At 41.9% G+C, this 17,674-nt stretch overlaps 1 protein-coding gene across 1 annotated transcript; it reads left to right on the forward strand.

Moving 5' to 3' along the window:
* Positions 1-531: 531 nt before the first annotated feature.
* On the forward strand, positions 532-16,707 carry Wsb1 (WD repeat and SOCS box containing 1). Its single transcript, XM_050128887.1, is given in 9 exon segments — positions 532-850; positions 6,331-6,499; positions 7,742-8,010; positions 9,670-9,801; positions 11,184-11,284; positions 13,495-13,667; positions 14,101-14,214; positions 15,097-15,204; positions 15,620-16,707. Coding segments are annotated over 9 exon segments (1,266 nt in total). The 5' UTR covers positions 532-810; the 3' UTR covers positions 15,780-16,707.
* The last annotated feature ends 967 nt before the right edge of the window (positions 16,708-17,674 follow it).

Consider the following 17,674-nt stretch of genomic DNA (forward strand, 5'->3'; position numbering starts at 1 on the left):
TCCTAGAGACCCAGACTTCTACGGAAGGGCAGATTCTGATGTGGAGGTGATATTGGCCAGCTTTTCAGAAGGCCTGACTTTAGGGACCAGTGAGAACAGAAGCAGACTTGGGGAGGTCTCAGGAGGCCCCACTACCGTGGGACTCCGCCATCAACAACTGAGCCTTTTCTAAAAGCAGCGGGCTCACGTCCTGAGAAATGGAGCATCATCATGCTATCTTACGTATCACTTTTAACAACGCAAGCTCCACTTCCCCATCATCGAGGAGCCAGGGACGTAGCTAAATGGAGTTAAGCACCTGAAACGTCTATTTGTCTTTTTTTGAGTGCAGTCACGTGCGACATACAAGCCTCTGCTTGTCCTTTGCAAGGGCCTTAGACTTCGAAACAGCCTGCATATTGCAGATGGAGGAGGGCTCACGCCACTACGTGGGCCCAGATGATCACGTCCCTTCCGTCGAGAGGCGGGGCCTGTCCGTCTGACGTCACGCACCACACCCCGCCTCCAGGATATTATCGGTGACGCCCGCCATCTTGTCTCAGTGTCTGGTTTGACTGCGGAGGTGTCGTTTGGCTGTGTGTGTCTGTGAGTGGAAGGCGCGCCGGCTCTTTTGTCTGAGTGTGACCCGGTGGCTCGGTCCCAGGCCAGCCAGTGATTTTCCCGGGCAGTCCTCAGTGGCCGCCAGCGCTCTCGATTCGCTCCCCGCACCCGGGAAGGACCGAGCCCGCGTCACGCCCCTTAGCCCCCACCAAGTCCCTTCTCTGTCGCCGCGTCCGAATCGCGTTCCCGGAATCAGACGGTGCCCCATAGATGGCCAGCTTTTCCCCGAGGGTCAACGAGAAAGAGATCGGTGAGGCCCAGGATGGAGAGGGAGCGCGGGAACAGAGGGCAGGCTGCGAAGGGGCTGGCGCCGGGGCCGGGGGAGAAGCGGGCCGGGAGGGGGGGGGCATCGGGAAATCCTATGCCAAGGCCCTTGAGAAGCGGGGGTCCGATGCCGAGGCCCAGGAGAAGCGGGGAGGCGAGGATCGGCGCCGATTGGCGGGAGGAAGCGGCCCCACGATGGGCGTCGGCCGGGAGTGAATGGACCCGCGTCTCAGAGCTGGCCTTCCGAGTTCCCGTGAGGCCGGGCAGGACGCTCACCGCCCCGCATACCCCAGTGTCACCATCACAGCTCGGCGCGGGTCTGAGATCCTGGGCTTCTCTCGGCTTAGGGCTTGCGTGTGGAGTAAACCGGGAGGGTTGCTAGCATGGGCTAAGTGGCTTATCTTAGGATCTCTTAAGTGTGATGGAAAAGAAGAACTTTTGTGTCTTGAGGTGCAGTAGGAGGACCCGCTCCCCGTCCGTCAGTCAGGCACACTAAGGAGAAAGGAACCTGAAGGGGTGCCAGCCGCGTGGAAAGCTTTTATGATTTAGAGGGTGACGCCGTCAAAGTGAAGGGTTCCGAGGAGGAACATCTAAGCTCTTTCCCGGGAGGAGCAGTGTGGCTAGGTGGAGTGTCAGAAGGAGGGCTGTGGAGTAGGGATGAAAGGGCTAGCCCTGTCACGTGCCAGGCTGAAGCCAGGACAATGGGGAGTGGAAGGGTGTGGGCCAGACCTGCCCAGTGCCTTAAAAGCACTTAGCATTATTTCAGTCCTCTCCAAGAAGCCACCTTTGAGGCCTTTGAATGAGATTGAGTGAATTCAGAGGACGCTGACATTACTTTTTTTTTCCCTTTTTCTTTTTTAAAGTTAGCCCAACACTCAAGGCAGAGGCAGGCAGTTCCAGTAGCCAAGGCTACAAAGTGAAATCCAGTTGAAAAGAAAAGAAAGGTAGTGGACACTGAGCATAGAGCCTTTGCATTTTCCTGCTCCTGAAGTGTATGATCGGCCAGTTGTTAGGAGGAGGCATTTCTAGGAAGTGTGAGAAGCTGAAGTGAATGCATTTCTATACATAAATAGCCAGCAACAGAACTGGGGGAGGGGCTGTTCCCTGAAGGGTGAAGCTGGGTGGCTGATTAGCCAGTGACTTTAATATTAGTTTTATAGCCATGTTAAGGCCACAGAAAACATAAAATTCCTGCCTTTTAATCTAAATTGTTTTAGAACTAAGTGTTTTAAACTCAGATCTTTAAAAGGAATTTAGTTGTAGTAGTGGTAGGGCTTGAACTCAGGACCTTCCGGATCCTAGGCAAGCACTCTACCACCGAGCTGTGTTTCCTGCCCTCTAGTTCTTGTGATCTGACAAATGGTTTTTCCTCCTCTATACCATAACACTGTACATTTAGCTGTACTTTGAAAACTTTCTTGCCCTCTTTCTAAGGGAATAAATAGTGCTTCTTGGAATACCTGCTAGGGTAGAACCATTCATTAAATAACTGCTTATTAAGAGTTTCACTTTTATATCTCCTTATTTCTAGGGTGTAATATAAAAAGTTAAGTGCCAAATGTCTTCACATTTGGACTTTTGTAAGCTAGTTTTTTATTTCTTTGTATTTGAAGTGTCACTTGGAGACAAGGTTAGACAAGTTATCTCTGTGTATAGCTTGATGTTTATGAATAAAACACCCTCACCCCTAGTGTTAATTGTCGTCAAGTTAGGATTTTCCTGTACATGCTGAAAGTGGAGGCAGGACTCATGAATGATGAAAGGATTCTGGGACAGGGACATCGCTGCCGTGAGCTACTGCCCTCTCTGAGAAGGCACTGTCCCACTTCCTTTCTGGTTATGAAATTGGGGGAAGGAATGTGAAGAAGAACTGAAATCTGGTTAGCCTGGTTCAGCGGTGACTCAGGATGTGATCCTGTGCAGACAGCGTGGTGTGTTTCAGGCCCAGTGTGCTGAGGCAGAGTTGGGCGTCAGGAGATGATACTTTTTTATGATACTAGCAGGTCAGTGTAAACCTTACTCTGGGTTGACAATGTTTTACTAGTCAGTACTCGAGTATTTAAAACAGCTGATTAAAGTATAAGAATCATTTGATGTATTTATTAACCAACAAGGAAGCACGAAGGCGATAGAGAACCACTGACAACCGTTTGTTTACAGTGTTTGTAATGGTACTAGATAGAACTTCCTGCGTTTGAGGCTGAGTTAGCTTATTGTTTCCTGGTGTTTCACCATCCCACATCCCTATTCCATATTAACACTTTATAAAGAAGAGGATAAAAGTGATTGTGACCAGAGTTTTTGTTTTTATTTTCCTTAAAATACAGATTTGAAAAATCTTGTGTAAGAAATACAGTATTCTACTTAGATTAACCTGGAGGTTTTCTCTTAAATTGATACTTCCCTTTCTTTCTCTCTCTCTCTCTTTCTCTCTCTCTTTCTTTCTTTCTTTCTTTCTTTCTTTCTTTCTTTCTTTCTTTCTTTCTTTCTTTGTTTCTTCCTTTCTGTTTTGTTTTTCGAGACAGGTTTCTCTGTAGCTTTGGTGCCTGCCCCGAACTAGCTCAGGCTGGCCTTGAACTCCCAGAGATCCGCCTGCCTCTGCCTCCCAAATGCTGGGATTAAAGGCTAGCGCCACCACTGCCTGGCCCCTCCTTTTTTTTTTTTTAATAGAATTTTAAAACTTAGTTCTCTTATTGGTGAGCAAGGTCCCTTCTACTAATATTCATAAATTTTGACTAATAGGGCTGGAGAGATGGCTCAGTGGTTAAGAGCATTGCGTGCTCTTCCAAAGGACCCGAGTTCGATTCCCAGCAACCACATGGTGGCTCACAACCATCTGTAATGAGGTCTGGTGTCCTCTTCTGGCCTACAGACATATATGCAAACAGAATAGTGTGTCCATAATAAATAAATAAATATTTTAAAAAATTTTTGGCTAATAGATGGAAATTTAACAGGATTCCCAGGGTTTTGTTGTTGTTGTCGTTGTTTTTCAGACAGGATTTTGCTGTGTAGCTTTGGCTTATCCAGGAACTCACTCTGTAGATCAGGCTGGCCTCTAACTCATCCTCCTGCCTCTGCCTCCTGAGTGCTGGGATTAAAGGTGTATATCACCACTGCCTGGCTGGAATCTGGTTTTTAAGGGAAACTGGGAAGATAAAGACAACCCCAATGAAATGATCATGTAATAGTATATGCTTGGAAAAATGCAGGAAGCCTGTAACTGCTCTTCCTGAAGTTTATACGTGGAGAAACCATTCTGCAGGTATCTGAGGCTCGCCTACTAGTGAATCTTACACTCGTGACTGCCAGTTGAATGAGTGCGAGCTTATGCTGTGTTGCTGACTTTTGAGTAAGTGAGGGTTATCTATCACTTTGACAAGTCCACACTGGAAAGTGCAGGTACAGTTCTGGGTACCACTTTTCTAAGGGCCACTACTAACTGGATTCTATCCAGAAAAATGTGGTGGAACTAATTAAGGTGGGAAAAGATAGAAAATGGACTCGATTTTTTTGTAATCTAAGGAACGATTGGAAGAACTAAGAATATTATAGCTGAAAAAGATGCCAGTGCAGATATCACGTGTGTCACAAGAACAGGATTGTTAATTAGGTTCTCAGATCAGAATCAGGACTAGACAGGTGGACAGGTTAGAAGGAAGATTTCAAGATTTTGTTTTGTTTCCGGGCAAGGTTTCTCTCTGTAACCCTGGGCTCTGTAGACCAGGTGAACCTCAAATCTGCCCCTGCCTCCTGATTACTGGGATTAAAGGTATATGACACCACTGCTCATCAGATTTTGAGTTATTAAAAAGGAAAAAAAAAAATGGCTGGGTGGCCGTGGCACACGCCTTCAATCCAAGCACTTGGGAGGCAGAGGCAGGCAGATCTCTGAGTTTGAAACCAGCCTGGTCTACAAAGCGAGTTCCAAGGCAACCAGGACTGTTTCACAAAGCAATCCTGTCTTGAAAAACCAAAAGGGGGGGGGTATTGTTTAAACAAAGTTCTATTTCTCTTTAGTGAAAATACATGGCTATTTTCATACAAGGAGAAACGTTTCAGAATAATGTAGAAAATGGATATCAGGCTTCTTTGGGGGTTTTAAACTATACTCTTTTGTTAAAGGATCAAGTTGGGCCAGGAACATCCTTGTGCTTTCCTATTTGCTAAGTAAATGTTAATTGAACACTTGTCATGCTAGGTGTTAGATTAGTTGTTACTGATGAAGTACACAACACAAAGGCGTCATCTCCCTGCACCCATACCAGGGTCTAATGCTTTCTAGGCAAGCATTCTACTATTGAGCTATATATAGCTCTAGCTCTCCCTGTGCCTTTTTTTTTTTTTTTTGAAGATTTATTTATTATGTATACAGAGTTCTGCCTGCACGTATGCCTGCAGGCCACCAGATTCATTCTATGATTGTGAGCTACCCTGTGGTTGCTGGGAATTGAACTCAGAACCTCTGGAAGGGCAACCAGTGCTCTTAACCTCAGAGCCATCTCTCCAGCCCTCCCTCTACCCTTTTTCAATATCAGTTATTTCATGTGGTGGTCAGAGAACAAATTGGGAGCGTGGGTTTTTCCCTTGTCCCATGTAGGTCCGGGACTCAAGTGGTGAGGCTTGACAGCAGGTGTCTGTACCCACTGGGCCATTTGTGTTGTCATTTATTTGTTTGTTTGATCTCTGTTTATTTTTGCTGCTTTGTGTGTGTGAATGTTTTGCCTGCAAGTATATATGTGTACCACATCCTGGCTTGGTGTCCGGGGAGGTGCTGTGCCTCCATGTGGGTCTAGAGATCAAGTCTAGTCCTTTGCAGCATTCTTGCTCTTTCACTGAGCCAACTCTTCCAGCCCTCCCTCCGTCTAGCCCTTAAAAAAAAAAATTACTTTGACAGAGTCCCAGCCTTCTGGGTGACTGTGTGTGTGTGTGTGTGTGTGTGTGTGTGTGTGTGTGTGTGTGACCTGGTCTGGCTTTGAGCTGACCGTGTAGCTGAAATTCCAATCCTCTTGATGTGGTTTGTGCTTTGAAGAAGATCGAAACCAGGGCTTCTGTTGCTAGCAAGAGCAACTGCTGAGCATAAGGGTTCCTAAAACCTTAATTCCCCTTCCACTTTCTTCAGGTCTGCCTGTATAATCCAGGCTGGTCTCAAAGCCAAGTTGTCCCACCTTCACCTCCTGAAACTTTATGACACCCACTGAAACTTTATGACAAGGTCTCACGTGACCCTGACTTCCTTGAACTCCTTGTCCTCCTTCCTAAGCCTTCTAAGTGCTGATGATAGATAGGTGTGCCCACCACACTGCTGCCATCCTTAATATCTTGCATGGGAAAACCACTTTATTACAGCTAATCTCAAGTTCTGTGGGTGGAAAGCCCGCACCCTCAACAAATTCCAAAGTAACGTGGGGCCATCTCCCATCCACTGTTGGTATATATATCATGCCGTTTTTGTTTTTGTTTCAGTGAGATCGCGTACTGTAGGGGAACTCTTAGCTCCGGCAGCTCCTTTTGACAAGAAATGTGGTAGTGAGAACTGGACTGTGGCTTTCGCTCCGGATGGTTCCTACTTTGCGTGGTCCCAAGGATATCGCATCGTGAAGCTTGTCCCGTGGTCCCAGTGCCTTAAGAACTTGTAAGACTTCTTTCTTTGTATTTGTAGAATTTACTCTTGTCTGTCGGTGTTGGGCAATAAAATGTTTAAGTTTTCTTTTATAGACTGTTACAAGTTTGTTTGTAGTTTGAATCCATGTATTCGAGGTTTCTTTTTTTTTTTTTTTTTTTTTGGTTTTTAGAGACAGGGTTTCTCTGTAGCTTTGGTGCCTGTCCTGGAACTAGCTCTTGTAGACCAGGCTGGCCTCAAACTCACAGAGATCCGCCTGCCTCTGCCTCCCGAGTGCTGGGATTAAAGGCGTGAGCCACCACCGCCCGGCTCTTTCTGTAAAGAATTGCCTGAGCCACCCATAGTGGTGCATCCCTTTAGTCCCAGCACTTGAGAGGTGGAGACAGTAGATCTCTTGAGTTCAAGGCCAGCCTGGTCTATACAGTGAGTTCTGAGACAGCCAGGGCTACATAATAGAAAAACCCTGTCTCAAAAAGGAAAGGGAAAAAAAAGAATTCCCTGGGTGGGTGTGGTAGCAGATGACCTCATGGTGTAGACCAAAATCTGGACTTTATTTGTACATTGTAGAGTGTTTTAATATTTTTCTCAGACATTTATGCTCCCACCCCTCCCCCACTAAATAAACTCTAAGGCTTCATATGCTGGAGCCAATACTTCACCAACTAACCTACACCCTTTCTCCTGTTAAGTGTATCTGTAAGGAAAGACAGGTTGTGCCTCACATTAGTGTTATGTCCTGTTGTGTCAGATCTTTGTTAGGTGAAGTTTTTTGCATTCACTTTGGATTTCATATGTTTTATTGCTTAACAGTAGTTAGTATATGAACAGGTTTTTCTTTAATAAGATAGTCGTGCTATGTGGCCCAGATTGGCTTTAAAATCTATTTTGGGGGGGGGGGAAGGGCAGGGAACTCAAGGCAGGGCTTCTCTGTAGCTTTGGAAGCTTGTCCTGGAACTAGCTCTGTAGACCAGGCTGACCTCGACTCACAGAGATCTGCCTGCCTCTGCCTCCCGAGTGCTGGGATTAAAGATGTGTGCCAACACCACCTGGCAATATGTTGCTTTCTTATTGAAGATTTTCTCTTCCACTAACAGTTTTCATGAGTTGAACTTGTCTGGCCTTCTATTTTAGGTGCCAATTTTCCCATCTGTAGAATTAGTGTTACAGTTTTGTTGAAACTATTTACCAAGTGTTAACAATTAGTGTCTATAGAAGTATAATATAAAGAATTCATTTTCAATCTTTCCCCCTCAGTCCTTTACATGGCTCCAAGAATGTTACCAATTCAAGCTGTCAAAAATTGACGAGACAAAATAGTAATGGTGGTCAGAAAAATAAGCCTCGTGAACACATTATAGACTGTGGAGACATAGTCTGGAGTCTTGCTTTTGGGTCTTCAGTTCCAGAAAAACAGAGCCGCTGTGTTAATATAGAATGGCATCGCTTCCGATTTGGACAGGATCAGCTACTCCTTGCCACGGGATTAAACAATGGTCGCATCAAAATCTGGGATGTATATACAGGTATGGATTCATAATTTCAAAAGTGAATCTGATTACTTTATAATAGTCACTGGAATCTATGATTTAAGGGTTTATGGTAGAGAAGTGGGATTGGTTGTATCTCTATAATTATTCTAAGTCTTTAGTTCATAGTTTTAATTTAGGAGAATAATATAGAGTTCATACTTGATAAAGTATGCAAAACATGTATGGGTTGTATTTCTAAACTCATAATTAGTTTATGACTCAGCAAAATGTCATACATGCTTTTTCAGTGATCACTTAGAGGATTTTGAGGGAAATCAGTTTTTTTGTATTCCATGCAGGCCTTAAACTTGCTGTGTAGTGAAGTATGACCTTAACTCTGCTCTTCCTGACTGCACGTCCTAAGTGCTAGGATTGCAGCCGGCTGCCACATCTCCCAGTTTTTTGTTGTTGTTGTTGTAGTTTTTTTTGTTGTTGTTGTTGTTTTTGGTACGGGGTTTCTCTGTAGCTTTGAACCTGTCCTGGAACTCTTGTAGACAAGGCTGGCCTCGAACTCATAGAGATTCGTGTGCCTCTGCCTCCTGAGTGCTGGGATTTTAATAATATCTAACCTCTTTATCCAATGTCTAGGGGTTGGAAATTTGAATTCTTTTCCGTGTGTGGTAGCAAATGCCCTTAATCCCAATATTTAGGAGGCAGAGGCAGGAGGAGCCTGGTTTACAGAGAGAGTTCCAGGCTACACAGAAAAATGAGAAACCCTGTCTTCAAAGATAAGTTAAATTCTTTGAACAATTAAGTGTTCGAGGTGGGATGTGGTGGTATACCCCTTTAATCCCAACACTCAGGAGGCAGAAACAGGCCAATCTCTGTTAGTTTGAGGCCAGTCTGGTCTACATGTGAGTTCTGGGTCAGCTAGGGCTATATTGAGAGACCCTGTCTCAAAAACTAAAAAAGAAGTGTTCAGACCGAGCGTGGTGATACACAGTTGTGCTCCAAGCACTGAAAAGGCTGTGGTCAGCCTGGTAGACATAGCAAGTTGAAGGCAGCATGAACTGCATAGTTCAACCTCTCCACCAAGGGTGAGGGAGGTGCTCAGGGGGAAAATCTGTGTTTACCTTAAAGCAAATAAGTAACTAATAAATACTCTTTTTGTTTAGATAATGTTAAAATAAAACATTGTGAGGTTTTATTTTGTGGGGCATTTGATAGTCCAAGGCCAAGGAAATAAAGAGAAAAGTTGACATTTTGATTTTGTTTTAAAGACATACGGGGGCTGGTGAGGTTCAACAGATAAACGTGCTTGCTGCCACGCCTGACAGCCTGAGTGGGGCCACGTGGTAGAGAACCAGCAGCAGCAGGTTGTCCTCAGACACACAATAAAGTCATGCTGTACAAACACTTAGAATAGACAGTATACAGGGCTTTCTTGGTGCTAATTTGATCAAGGGTGTGCTTGCATTTTAGTAGTTCCTTTTACATTTATCTAGTAATGCAGGGCTTGTTATCTTGGGAGGAAATTACTTAAAAACCTAAGTAGTGAATCCTCACAAGAAACAATAGCCAGTAATTAGTAAGTGAAATAATTTACTTCATAGAACTAGGGGTACCCAAGACTGTCTTCATTCTTTACGGTAACAAAACTACAAAAATAAAAGATAAATACTGATCTTGTCTCCTTCTTTCAATCACCTTTAGGAAAGCTCCTCCTTAATTTGGTAGACCACGTTGAAGTGGTCAGAGACTTAACTTTTGCTCCAGATGGGAGCTTAATCCTTGTATCAGCTTCAAGAGACAAAACTCTTCGAGTGTGGGACCTCAAAGATGATGGTATGTACGTCTTTTTTCTTGGTTCCACCTATGTAAGAGAGTGAGGTGTTTTTGTTTCCTTTCTGGGGGTTGGGGCCAGGGTCTCTATATAGTCCTGGCTAGTCTAGAAATCTCTGTGCAGACCAGGCTGGCCTCACAGAGATCCACCTGCCTGTCTCCTGAGTGCTGGAATTAGAGCAAGTGTCACCACACCTGACTTGATGTGACTACTGAGAGTGCTCACAGGATTGCCCCACCCTGCAACACACCTGTAATCATAGCACTAGTGGGCGAGGCAGGAAAATAGAGAGCTCTAGGCCAAACTTGGCTACTTAGCCTGATACTTTATCAGAAAAACAAACCAATGGCTTGGTGACCAAGGTTTCTTTTTTTGTTTAATATTTGGAAAACAAAAATACAGATTAAACAAACAGATAAAATAATAAACCATTTTGACACTGCTCAGAAACTGACCACAGATCCAGAAGTCTAGTTCCAAGGGACCCAACACCTTTTCTTCTCTGTGGACACTGCATGCACATAGTTCATAGACATATGCAGCCAAAACACTCAACAAGCACTAAATAAATGAAATTTTAGAATAAAAAAATTTTAAGTAAGAGTTTAAGCAACAAATTCAATCATCTAATAAAATTTAGATTGTGGCCGAATTTACAAACCAGGATTTATAACATGATTAAATGGTGGTAAGCATAGATCATAAATTCTTTTATTAAAAAAGTAAGATATTTTTCCCTCTAATCTCACAGAAAAGTGTGTTGGTGAACTCAATTTTTTTTTTCTGAAACATGGTATCTTGATGCTTACAAAGTTTTATCTTGTTGGAGAGCAATACAAATGAATGTACATAAGGCTACAATACCTGCCTCTGTCTCCTAAATGCTGAGATTAAAGACATAGATTAGTGTGCCTGGCTTTTACATTATGTGATGTATTATTTGTCATCGTGTTTATTCATGTGGGTCTTGTAGGGGTGTGTATGGGTGCCTGAGGAGGCCAGGGGCATTGGATCTCCTCCTGCATTTGAGTTGCAGGGCAGTTGTCAGTTAGGATGCTGAGTATCAACCTCAGAGTGTGCTCTTGACTACTGAGTAGTGTTTCCCATCTCTGTAATTTTATCAAGCAACAGATACTACTCTCTGAGAGTTTAAGGCCAGTCAGGGCTACGTAGAGAGACCTTGCCTTGGAAGGAAGGACAGAGGAAGGGAGGGAGAGTGGGTGGGTGGGCAGGCAGGTGGCAGATATTGAAGGGCTCTGTATCTATCTATCTGTATTTATATTTTTTTCAGCTATAAAAGTAGTTTATGGTAACTGTAGATTACAGTCATGTCGGTGTTACTGATTTGAAGTGCATTGTCCTGACCGGATGTTTCTTTGTTCAGGAAACATGATGAAAGTGTTGCGGGGCCATCAGAACTGGGTGTACAGCTGAGCGTTCTCTCCCGACTCCTCCATGCTGTGTTCAGTTGGAGCCAGTAAAGCAGTATGTGTCAAAGTTCTTGCTCACGTATTGTGAATTGGATGATAATGTATGCTTAATCATTTTGAATCTAAGTAACCTATTAAGTCTGTGCTCGGTGTCATGAATATCTTAATGCTTTATTTCATGATGGAGAAAATTTGCATGTAGAAAATTAGCTATTTGTGAATTGAGAAATTGAATTGCTTTTAGAGATATTTATAAAATGAAGGTTAGTTAGTTTTTTGTGAGATCTAGGAAAGCTTATGTGATATAGACCAGATCTAGTCCATATGTTAAGATATTTCCTTGCTAATTATTTTCTTTGTTTTTGTTTTGTCCAGTTTGCTGTTTTGTTTAAGTTGAGTCCCAGCTGATCCTGGACATTTAACTGAAAAAAAAAGTAATTTAAAAACATAATAAAATTAGCAATCATTTATGTGCTAGAGTGGATCGTAAATGGAGCTGCACATTGTTTTACAGCTTGCTTGCTATTGGCAGCTTAAGTAGTGACTGGGGGCTGTGAGGTCAGTGAGCTGTCAGTTTCCTAGCTCTGAGTCAGGGTTATGTGGGGAGCGCAGCAGTAGCATTGAGTATGAAACTGGCCGATCTCCAGAACGTGTAATGATCACAGCACGCTTTGCACTGATGGGGGTGGGGGTTGTGGCTAGATGAAACATTTATTTTGCCAAGAAGTATGTTAAAATGATAGTTGTGAATGTTAGAAGTTTAGAACAAATAGCTTAGTTATTTTTTTTTAATCATAAAACAAGATAGATGTTTGCATTGCTATTTTAGGCTGTGTGTTTTCCATATGCTTCTTGCTTTTCCTGTCACAGGTGGTGGCAGCAATATTGGTGTGATTGAGTTATGCTGGCACCACTCGCACACAGCGCACAATGGTGTTAGCTGGGCAGAAAGAGTGGCATCTCTGGCTACCGGGCTGGGGGCGACCTTTACCATAGGATGAAGTAACCTTGCATTCGGCTGCAAGGTGTACTGTACGTACACAGGTGCTGGTCGATGTCCACTTTCTGCTTTTCTTTCTTTTCTTTTCTTTTTCTTTTTTTTTTCCTTTAAAAAAAAATTTCCCCACAGTAAAATCCAGACTCCTCAGTAAATTGATTTTCCAGTTGATGGAATTGAGAGTCTGACAAGTGAACCCAATTTAATGTAAAGAAACAGGTTTTTGAGTGCTTCCTCTGTTTTTTAGAATTTCTTAAGATGCTGGCAGTACCTTAAATCATTGACCTAGTTATTATTATACTTATTTCCCTTTGGAAATAATGTGTGCAGAAAGGAAGTAGCAAGAGGAGGGAAGCTGTCTCACTAGGCTTGCTGTAAACCTCCGATCTTAATCTAGCAGACTGCAGTAAGCATTAGAATCCGGTCTAGAGCTCCTCAGGAGACTGAGGCAAGGGGATTCCAATCCAAGGACAGCCTGGGCACCTTGGTGAGACACTGCTTCAAAGCAAAAAAAAGAAAAAACAGCAAAAGAACCTTCTGCACAGTTTAGACTCTATGTAATCTTATTTTTAAGTAATTTAACTTTTATGCTGAAAATGACTAATGATTCTAGTCAGTTTGGAAAAATAAGACTGCTAATTACAAAAAAGCATAGTAATTAAATACATTATTTTCATAAAATAGCATTTTCGTTTGTAATGTAGTTTAACATCTTTGTTGTTTGCCAACAAAATTACATTTGGCTGTGAAAATTCTCTTTTCTTGCAGTATCTGTTTCTCTTCCTAGGCTCTCGGTGGTGACCCAAGCCTATTGTAAACAAGTGATTATCTCAAAGGAGATGCCAATGGAGTAACAATTTGCTAACATTACATTTTCTGTCTGTATATATTTTTAAAATTGGTAGTTTCTGGAAAAAAAGAGAAAGGGGTTTGTAATACTTAACCCTATTTATTACCATATATTTTACTTAATTAGTTTTCGAATAAATGGATTTCAGTGGTTAAATTGCATTGCCTTTATTTTCCCTTTAGGCCTATTTTTTAAATTAACATTTAACAGAAACATTTGAAATAGAAATTTGCATGTCTGCTTTAATTAACTTAAAGACTGATTTTTAATCTACGACACTGAGCATATTCTTTAAATTACTCATAATTTGTAATTAATTCAATGTAATATTAAAGTAGCAGTTGTAGTTTAAGATATGCCCCTTTGTCCTCTGTGTGTCTAACTGAAGCTATAACATTTGACTTTTTTATTATTGCAGGTTTTCCTTTGGAATATGGATACGTACACCATGATAAGGAGACTCGAAGGGCATCACCATGATGTTGTAGCTTGTGACTTTTCTCCTGATGGAGCTTTGCTAGCTACTGCATCTTACGATACTCGTGTGTATGTCTGGGATCCACACAGTGGGGACATTCTGATGGAATTCGGGTAAGTACAGTTAGAATCCCTAACAATGTAAAATTAGCAATCTCATAAAGTAAAAGTTATGTGAGCACTTGAATAGTGCAAAGCTTTAGATAAATATGGCTGTTATTAGGTGGGTCTTGGTATTAAATGTCTATTCTGTAGAAATGGTAATATACTAGCGTTTCATGCCTGGGAAAATTATTAAACAGAAGTTGGGCTTAAATGTTATGAAAAAGCCCTTGCTTTTGCTGGCAGTTGTAGCTGGGAAACACGATTACTGTACCCCTGGCTTCCTGTTAACATTTAGCTCAGCTGTAACAGCTTTCCCCCATCTTATTTGTATCATCTGAGGCCCACTTTAAATCTTATTCAAAGGTCAGTGAGCTCGATACCAAGGCCATTTTGTTTCTTGAATTGATTCTGAAACCCACTGAAAAGATGTCTCTGCCCCCAGGCACCTGTTTCCCCCGCCTACTCCGATATTTGCTGGAGGAGCAAATGACCGGTGGGTACGAGCTGTGTCTTTCAGTCATGATGGACTGCATGTTGCAAGCCTTGCTGATGACAAGTAAGTGTCGGGAGTATCATTTGACTATTCATACCTTCTAAAGGTTTCATTCTTAATGAAAGCATGTTTTAAGTCTTAACACCTTTCTTTAGTGAGGTTCAGGTTTTTGTGGGGCCTGGCTTTTTTGTTTGTATTTAAAATGGTCTTGGTATGTAGGCTGGGTAGGTCTTGAACTTAAGATCTTTCTACCCTTGCCTCCTGAGTGCTAGGAATTTGATGTGGACCACCAGGATACCCATCCTGTAGCTGGGTTTTAATGTCTCTCTAGACAACACCTTGCTTTTTTTTCTTTTTTTCTTTTCTTTTTTTTTTTTTTTTTGCATTGCTGACTATGGTGGCACACGTCTGTCAAATTGGTAGCCAATGCTTTTGAGATTAGGCAAAGGTAGAAAAGAATAAAGCAAATTATGTCATTTTACCTGTAAGAAAATGAGAAAGCTTCCAGTTGTGAACATCATAGGTTCAAACACTGAGATTACAAAGTCATGCCTTGTGATTTCTTTGGAGTTCATCCAAATTACCAAATGGTATAGAATATAAAATAGTAAGTATATAAAGCATACTAGTATCACTGAGCTAGTTGGATGTGGAGGCTCATGCCTGTGATTTTTGGCATTTTAGGAGACTGTCCAGTTTGGGTTATGTAATGAGACCATATTCAAACAACAAAAACTTACTATTAGCTGGATGGAGACCCTGTAATCCCAGCTCTTGGGAAGTAAAGGCAGGAAGATCAGGAGCGTGATGCCAACCTGGGTTACATAATAGCCTGTCTCAACCAAAGTCACCGTGGTCTCAAGTGATTTGTGTGTTTATGCTGTGTGATTCAACACAAAAGCACTGCTTTCTGACTTTCAACTCCATGACTTGTTTCCCTTCCAGAATGGTGAGGTTCTGGAGAATTGATGAGGATTGTCCAGTACAAGTTGCCACTTTGAGCAATGGTCTCTGCTGTGCCTTTTCTACCGATGGCAGTGTTTTAGCTGCCGGGTAAGTACGTCTTTCTTGTTTCTTTTTCTTTTGAAGATTTGTTTTTAGTTTATGTGCATGGGTATTATGCTTGCATGTCTTTGTAATGTGTGCATGTAGTACCTGTGGGAGCCAGAAGAGGGTGTGATCTAGAACTGGAGTTTTCAGTATTTGTAAGCCATTGTGTGAATGTTGGAAGCATCAAGTGCTCATAACAGCTAAACCATCTCTCCAGCTTTTTCTCTTGTTTCTCAACACAAACAGTCCTGCAAATTTCCTAGACAAACTATAATCCTGTTACTGCCTTGTGCTGGTTACTTCTTACTGGATTTAAAGTGAGATTGTGGTTCTGACAGAGCTAGCTGTAGGACATGAAATACATTTAAGTTGGGTGACCATGCTTTTTTTTTTTTTCTCTCTCTCTCTCTCTCTTAAGAACACATGATGGAAGTGTTTATTTTTGGGCCACTCCAAGGCAAGTCCCTAGCCTTCAGCATCTATGTCGCATGTCAATCCGAAGAGTGATGCCCACCCAAGAAGTCCAGAAACTTCCGGTTCCTTCCAAAGTTTTGGAGTTTCTCTCCTACCGGGTTTAGAAGGAAGACTGCCTGTCCTGCTGGGGCCTGACAGACACCCTTCACCAGACAACACCTCCAGCTCTTTACCCACACAATCATTTGTTCTAAAGGCTCTGAAGATTATTTAATTTGATTGACTCTTCATTTCTTTTGTTAGTTGAACTTTTAAAGTATTATTTATAGACCATAGAAATATTTCTGAACATATCATGTAATTTTTTTTAAAAGATTAACTGTGAAAACATATACATACCTGTATATATTTAGATCCAAGCTGCTATGTATTGAATGGGCCGTTTTATTTTAGTTTTCTAACTCAGTTCTGACCTGTATATATTGCTCCAGTAGAGCCACGGTGTATATATGTGCTGTTTGTTGGAACAAATTCAATGGAATTTTTGGTCTTTTTTATTGGGACACTGAGTTTAGATGATGCTGAATTAAAGCAGAATCTCCTCATAGGAAATGGGATTAGTTGGGTTGGATGGTGTCAGACTGGCGAGAGATTTTGTGTAATGAAAAGGTCTGTAAGAATTGTGTCAGGGAGTTTGAATGTGATGTTTTTAAAAAGCCAGTACAGAGGTAGCTAGAAAAAGGTTGTTTCTCTGTAGGCCTTAATTTTGGAAAGCAGCTACTTAACCCTCAGAGAATAAAGTATTATCCTTTCTTGTCAATTTGAAGTTACACCCACTGCATTATTGCTCAATGTTTTGTTAATACTAAGGGACAGTTTAAGACCATGGGTTTTTTTTTTTTTTTTTAAAGACAAACACATATTCTGTTTTTTGCAGAGAATGATATTGGTGACTTACCAAAGAGAAGCAATACAATATGTCTGCTTTTGCCTTCTGTTATTTATCTCATCTGCAGATGTTGAGAATGTATGCATTATGTAAAATGCCTGTTTTATATCTTAAGTTTTTTAATTAAAAGACATAAAAATACATTGCCAAAAATGTCTCAAATTTTGTGTGTTGCATTGTATAATAATTTTGTCTAGCTGCACTGAAAGGTTAATGGTGGCCTACAAGCACCCAAAGCAGAAACTGAGGGAGAAAACCATGTGACAGGAAGGCATTGATTCATGAGCACGTGCATGCCCTTGTGTTCTGGGCTTGTTTAGAAACACCAAAATTGTAGGCCAAAAGAAAACAGCTTCGAGCTAAAGAATATCTTTTCGAGAAACTGATGGGCTCAAGGTAAAGCTGCTTGGTTAAATGGTAGAGACTGGCAGTCTGGGGCCTCAGAGAAGCACACCACACTCCATTAGCCATGCATGATCTCAAGATACGGCCATCTCACTGAGAATATTTGGAATTTCTTCATGTTGGCTATGTTAAAGTATACAGAAGAAGTTATGAAAGCCAGGAAAGAATCCAAGTAATTTCTCAAGTGGCATCTATATTACACAAGAAGCAAAAGCACCTCTAACCTTTGTGTTGGTTTTTTAAATTTAAATTCATAAAAATAAGCTTTTAAAAATTACACTTCATCTTCACACGATTATTTATTTTCTAACCACATCAAATACTAGTTATGTAAAGAGACTTAATTGTATGGTCCACTCTGCTTGAGATGGCCCCAGTTGTTTGCAACCTCGGTGCCATAGGAAAGGGACACACAGAATGTAAGACAAATGCAAACTTGCCTGAACTTCCACTTCCTTCTTGTCTTAGAGGAAGTGGGTAGTGACAGGATGGTGGTTGTACACGACCAAAAAAGGGAGGAAGGATAAAAAGGTGGTTGGGCTTGCTCTTGGGTCAGATTCTAACTGATTTTAAATTGAGGTGGGTTTTTTTCCCTTGTATGTTCCTTGCCTCTGCCATGCCATTTGAGGAGCTGGCAAGGGATTATTGGCAGATTTGATTGCCTGGCTTTTTTTGTTGTGTTTTGAGACAGTGTTTCACTGTGTA

This window comes from Alexandromys fortis, unplaced genomic scaffold (assembly GCF_014885135.2).
Source record: "Alexandromys fortis isolate MF-2015 unplaced genomic scaffold, M_Fortis_MF-2015_v1.1 scaffold_80, whole genome shotgun sequence".
Taxonomy (NCBI): Eukaryota; Metazoa; Chordata; class Mammalia; order Rodentia; family Cricetidae; genus Alexandromys; species Alexandromys fortis.